The sequence below is a fragment of the Benincasa hispida genome, chromosome 5 (assembly GCF_009727055.1).
Source record: "Benincasa hispida cultivar B227 chromosome 5, ASM972705v1, whole genome shotgun sequence".
Classification (NCBI taxonomy): Eukaryota; Viridiplantae; Streptophyta; class Magnoliopsida; order Cucurbitales; family Cucurbitaceae; genus Benincasa; species Benincasa hispida.
Window position 1 is genome coordinate 49,847,150 of NC_052353.1, and position 6,911 is coordinate 49,854,060.

The window sequence follows — 6,911 nt, forward strand, 5'->3', positions numbered from 1 at the left end:
AATCAAAATCGTACACTTAATTCATATCAAACTTTACTAAATTAACTCTTAGATTGACATAATTAACTTCCCTCTTTTAATTATTTCAATTCTCATAATTCATCTATAACTTATCTAATTAAAACAGGTTTAATTTTCAGGTTTTTAAAATTTTGAGATCCAAAGACTAACTTGTAACTTGAACTAAAATTATCAACCTACCCACGTTTAAAAAAAGAAAATAATTCAAAACCCTAAATCAATAATGAACCAACCAAAATGGAAACCACCGCCAACAGAGAGAGGCCTATATATACCAAACCAAAAGAAATCCCGTCTCAATCTTTTTCTCTCCCAAACAATCAAGATGAGCGTAGAATTGCTTGACGGCGCCACCATAGTCAACTTCGTGGAAGACGAAGAAGCTTTCAATGGTTGGACTAGAGAGCATTTCAACCACCTCGACACTGACGGCGATGGCTTCCTCTCGTACGCCGAGATGCTGAAGGAGTTGCATAGTTTGAGAGTCTCCGAAGCCGACTTTGGAACCGACGTGAAACCCGACGCTGATGATCTTTCTCGTCTCTATGGTGCCGTCTTCGGGCAGTTTGATCGGGACTCGAATGGAAAAGTGGATGTGGATGAGTTCATGATGGGGATGAAGAATATGATGCTGGCTATTGCTGAGGGAATGGGATTCTTGCCTATTCAAATGGCCTTGGAAAAAGATGGGTTCTTGATGAAAGCTGTTCAGAGAGAAGCCACCAAAGCCTTTTCTTGAATCAAGAATTCAACTATTTTTCTTTCCTTTGTTTTTTTTTTGGAATTGATTAATTTTGATCTTGAAAAGAGTTGAACAATGTGGATATAAGGAAGATATTAGTAGTTCCTATCAGATTTTGATTTTGATTTTCTTTTTCTTTTTTTTTCTATCCAATTGATTAGGGCTTATGTACTTTGAGAATTGAAAGAAAATTTTAGTATGTGCACAATTTGATGAGTACAAGATTTTCCATTTTTCTTCTGATCAAAGATGAATAGGATAGAGATTTAGTAGATTACAGAGCAGCCAGCACTATTATTGATGTTCCCAAATATTAGCCAAGGGTCTGCTTTGATCCAGAAATATCATGCCACATCAAAGAATCTGGGTGTCATTTGAGTCAATTTATATTAACTTGATAAATTTGATGTCTTTGAATTAAAATGGATTCATATGGTAAAATAATGGGGATTGTTTGAGAGTAATTCTAAAATCATAAAATGGTTTTTAATCATTAGAATAAAAATTGTGTTTAAAAAATGTAAAATTAATTATACATTAAATTGATTTTGAGTGAGTAAAGATGTGTTTCAAGGAGATTTTGGATGTTAACCAATTAAAAATCACTCCTAATCATAAACTAAAAAAGATTATGGATTACAACTTGAGTTGTTTGGTGTGTTTTGTTCTTCTTCTTCATAGGCTTGGATCTAAGTATTAATAATGATGATGGTTCTTTTGACATATACTTATTGGCAATTTTCAATTAATATTAAGGTAACTAATTGGGTGTTTTCTAACCAGCTTGGTAGGTTAGGATTACTTTGTTTTGTAAATTGCAGTGTCTTGTTGTTCTCTGATTCTTTGTGATTTTATAAAGCCTGGATTCCAAGTTCAAGCCATGGATAAATACATAATTTTAGAATGTGTTTAATTAATCTCGACGTTTTCAATTTGAGTTTTGAACATATTTGTGTCTATCTTTCAATTTTGTGCCTGTAACACACTTTTTTAAATGGATAAACTGTAACATAAAATTGATGCACCAAGTCTATTTTTTTTTTTTATATTTTTTATTATTATTTTTTTAACAACTGAGATCAGTAAGCACACCAAAATATCTGAACTAAAATTTAGGTTTTTGAAAAAAAAAAAAAAAAAAAACGAAGTCTCTTAATAATTACAAAAAGTTTGGGGATTTTTAGATTAATTTGTGAGCAACTTTTAGATTAGTTTTGACTTTTGGGAAATATTACTGGATTCTTTTCGAATATAAAAAAATGGGTCAACTTTGATAGGTGTCTATTATTATCTATCATTGTTTATCATTAATGTTGAAGGATATTGTTAGTTCTAAAAAAGAGCTAATATTCCTAGCTTAATTCGGACTTGTTAGTGGATTTTATGTGTTTATTTTCCTATTTTGAAGGTATTGAGCAACCAAGAGGTAGAATTAATAATTTGGTGAAGAATGGGATTAATTTGAGGCCATTTGGAGTTAATTTGAATATCTTGGCTTCAAAGGAGTTGAAAAGACCAAAATGCCATGGAGTTCCACCAAGAATGACCAGCCATCAAGCTTCATTGAGTACCATTGAGTAAAAGGCTATTGAGTAATCAAGAAAATACTACTGAGTGAACGAGGATCAAGTATCGAGTTGTCAAGCATCGAGGAGCGAGTATTTAACAGTGGACGCAGTGTTGTAATACTACTCCAAGCGTCGCAATGCTCAGAAGCTGCATCACCGCCAGCGTCCCAACGCATCCTGACGCTTCACTCCAATGCTTGAAGCAAGAAGCATCAGCGTTGCAACGCTTCTTTAGAGCGTTGCAACACTGCAAAGAATGATAGACATGGAGCTGAGCGCGTGCGCANCAAGTGAGCATTGGGCTAAGCGTTAGACTTCTTGTCTGACGCTTCCCTCTCGTCGTATCAGCGTTGCAATGCTATTCCAAGTGTTGCCACGCTGCAATGATTTTCATTTATACCTCTTCTCGGCCCTAGGTTATAATATGTTGAATTTTGGGGGTATATGCCAAATTTTGGAGGCCAAATCGATGGAGGCCAAAGTTAATCTTCATTCTTCTTCTATTTCCTTCAATTTTCAGTATCTTTAGGTTAGTTTTTATTTTATTTTCGGATTATGAACATGTATTGGAAAGTATCCCGTCGGTTTTCTATGAATCGATGAGGTAATCTTTCATTTAGTTCTTGCATCGAACGTTCTTTGTATTTTGATGAGTTTTTTTGGTTAATTCTTTATGCTTTAGTTCAGAATTATGTTTTTCTTTAAATCTTGTTTAATTTAGACTTGCTTTTATGTGTTGGATTGACGCCTCTATCATGTTCGCATGTCATTCGCTAGTTAAATTCAAGCTCACACGTGTCCTTGTAATCATCCATCCTTTGAATTTACCCTTGTAACACTGATTAGATAAGCATGCTTAGGTTTTTAGGCTGTCCATGAATCTTTGCATTGCACGTTTAATCTAGATTTAAGAATAAATTGATTATTTGAACACGACTGTCCTGACACTTAATCAACACAGTTTTATGAATTCTGAATCTTAATGCATGTGTTTCTAGTTCTTTATGGCCGCTGAGGACCCAATTGCATCTAGGAGCATGCAAGTTAGTTAGAGCACGACTTTTCAGCCTTAATTATGAATTAGGACGCTCACTTAGTTTGGATTAATTAATTTTCGGGCTTATAGAGATTAGTTAATTCGTATCGATTGGGTAGTTATGCATGCATAATTCAAATTTATGATATGTTGGCTGAAAACAATGATTTAATTTACATTGAATGACTACTTGAACTGAGAACTAAATGAATCTATTATCGTTTCATATATCCATTGTACTTTATTTTAATTTCACGCATGTTTTCTCTTCCACATCAAACCCCCCCATTTATCGCTCTAGTTAGAAAATTAACTTAACGAAACCAATTGCGATTCTCTACCAATCGACTCGGACTTACCACTGTTACTAAATATTTTTAGTAATAGGAGTAGTTCGGTATTATAATTTTTTTTTGTTTCGGTTTGGAGTCGAATTACGACATCGATTTCCGATTCGAACAGATATCTCTCTGTGTCTATCACTAATAGACAATGATATTTTATTACATTTAAAAATATTTGGAGCACTTTTACAATTTAGACAAATTATTTTGTAATTAACTATCACAAAATTATATAATTGTATATGGCTACCGACTAACTCCTACTTGGCAACTTCCTTTGTATATTGTAAAGAGAAAAAAAAAATCACACCATTATATGGCTAACGCTCTCATACAAATGGTTTAAGAAACAAGTTTTAACCATTAAAAAAAATGTCGATATTTGTTAAATTTTATTGAGGAATGCTTCATTTAATCACCCTGTTTCATGACCCATTTTTTATTTATCTTAATTTTTTTATAGCCAACCTTTTGACTTCAAATTCTTAAATGAATTTGAATTAATGAAATAATATTGGATAATTGTTTTAAATAGTAAAACTATTAAAAATATTTTTAAGTATAGCAAAATGTCACTATCTATTAGTAATAGACTGTAATAACTTCTATCACTGAATGATAAATCGCGATAGACTTCAATCACTGTCTATCACGGTCTATCACGGTCTCTCATTGATAGATAGTGATATTTTGTTATTCTTCTAAATAAATTAGCTCATTTTATTTTATTTGAAAACAACCCTATTAATTAAATAAAATTAATAAAGTATATTAAATACCCAAGGAAACTTAGTATTTAAAAAATAAAACAAACTTATAAAATAATTATTTTTTCAAAAAGGAAAGCACATAACCCATGTTTCTAAAAACTAAAAAATGTTTCAAGAACAAAATAGATTGAAAATATTATCTTTTTAGTCACCGAGTTTTGAAGAATAGGCGTCATCTCATCTATGGGAAGACATCATATCTAGCTACTTTATGGTGTACTAAATCTTCCATCTTCTATAATTATGATGCATCTACCATTTCTCTCAAGCCACTATTGTTGATGCCAAATTTTGGATAGGAGAAATGCATCTGACCTTCACATGACACCAGTAGTGAATTTGTTTGAACGGGAGAAGAGCATGGTCTACAAAAGAGAAAATCTGTACATTGGGTGGTGCTTGCCACATGCACTCCAATACTTAAGTCAAAGAGTGAAAAAAAATGGAAGCTAGAGAGTTGGAGAATAGGACTAAGTTTCCTCATATGAAGTTACAATGATGCATTTATAGAGAAAGTTTGACCTAGGGTGTTCTTTAGAGTTTCCAAGTTGCCTTAGGAGGGTTTCCAAGTTGCCTTAGGATAATTAGATAATCTATTGGGCCAAGTAGTGTGCACGGTTTCATGTTTGGCTTGGGTTGACTTCGGCCTCGGCCTTCCTTAGGTTCTATCTTGGGCCAAAATTGCTACTTTGGTCCAAGGCATGTGTAAAACATGTCCTACTAGGCATTTGGAGAGGGTCAGCCTCGGTCGCAGGCCTGAGTATGAGTCATCTAGCTTATGCTAAGGCTAAGCCAACCCCTTTTCCTAGGTCCATTTCAATCTTTAGTTGACATTTTCGGTTTGTATCTTGCTTCTTCTTGACTTTGGTATTCTCAAAAGTCAATTATACACTTCTGTCCAAAATCACTGATGCGTTCTATACATGCAATGAAATAATAATGCTTATGAGATTTAACGCTCAGTTTTCTATAGTCAAACCAAAGTGCAAATTTGATAAGAGTTCTTGGTGAGTCCAGGATCGAACACAAAAGTTGCTTGTAAACGTGCAATGAAACTAAAAATATGATCTTAGCGCGAGTTAAAATATTCAAGGGGTGATCGAATAAGCTAACTTAAACCTAAATATGCGATGGGGATTATGTCTAAATGAAGCAGTATGAGTTACTAACTTTTTCTAAACAATTAGATGGATTATGCGATCAAGCTATACACTCAATGTTACGACCAACACTTTTCAATATTCTTTGCTACATTATCTTATCTCTAAGATGCATGCGATAGGTATAATATGCAGAGAATGTACTTATTTCTAAGGAACATTTTCTCTTGTTTTATGAGGTCCTAATCTAAATTCTTTCAAACTAAGATTAACTTTACTTAGAAAAATTTCTCAATTGATTCAAGCAACAAATATAAGCATGCATAAAACAAGTTGATCGCATGACTCCTCTAGTTACTTTCTCAACCCATGAGGCGATTTAGCTATGCATGATGTTGGTAAAAACGATAGACAAGATATATAACAAACATGTATTCATATTGTAAATATGAATTTGTCAATACAAGAAATACAATACAAATACACAAAACAAAGAGAAAGGATTAGAGAGTCAAGTCGTAGTTCCAATGTCTTGCTTCCTCCGGCTCGTTTACAACTGCTTCACCTAGACGATTGAACAGTATTATCCTCTTCTCTCTCTAGAATCCTAAGCTCTCACTAAAGATTTTCTATGAAAAATTGGTAAGGGTTTCTAACAGAATCCCTTCTCAGGGTATTCTTCTCGTCTCCCACAATATATCCCACGATATATGTATATGACGATGTCTGTATATTACGATGATTTCTACTCTGCATGGCATTTGCATGGGTATTTATAAGCATTCGAGTCAATTATTTTCTCTAACTCATGATTGTGTTGATGGGGCACATTAAATTCCATATCTTGCCGCGCCATCTGCAACGTGTTAGGGGTTCATTGAATCTTCAACAAAGTTTTCCTGTCGACCACTAACACAACTTGTGATGTGACACCCACCGCCCATGTCATGTCATGGCTCAATGCTTCCAGTTTATGCGATTTTCTTTCCTTTTCTTCTCTGGCAATTCTTGCTTGATCACATCAATAGGTATGCAACATGCGATCGCACGTTCATCAGACTGTTGAAGGATATTCTGCATAGAAGTAGCGAAATTAGTCTGAAATTTAAATATGTTATGCGTTTGAGGTATGTGATCGCATGCTTCGCTTTTTGTATAGATTTATTGGTAAAATTTATCTAAATTTCATGCCTTTACTCTATTGTTTTAAATGAAAGAGATACAATAACTTGTATTTCTATAAGTTATCAATCATCCATAACAACTACAAGTAGTTGTCTCTGCCAACACAAAAAGAAACAAAAAAACGTCGACAGATCTTATGAAAAGT

The 6,911-nt window shown here is 33.6% G+C and overlaps 1 protein-coding gene across 1 annotated transcript; it reads left to right on the forward strand.

Annotated features, from left to right (window-relative positions):
* The first annotated feature begins 346 nt into the window (after positions 1–346).
* Positions 347–760, forward strand: LOC120077371. Its single transcript, XM_039031256.1, has one exon. The coding sequence runs from the start codon at positions 347–349 to the stop codon at positions 758–760; it is 414 nt and encodes a 137-aa protein (XP_038887184.1).
* Positions 761–6,911: the final 6,151 nt, after the last annotated feature.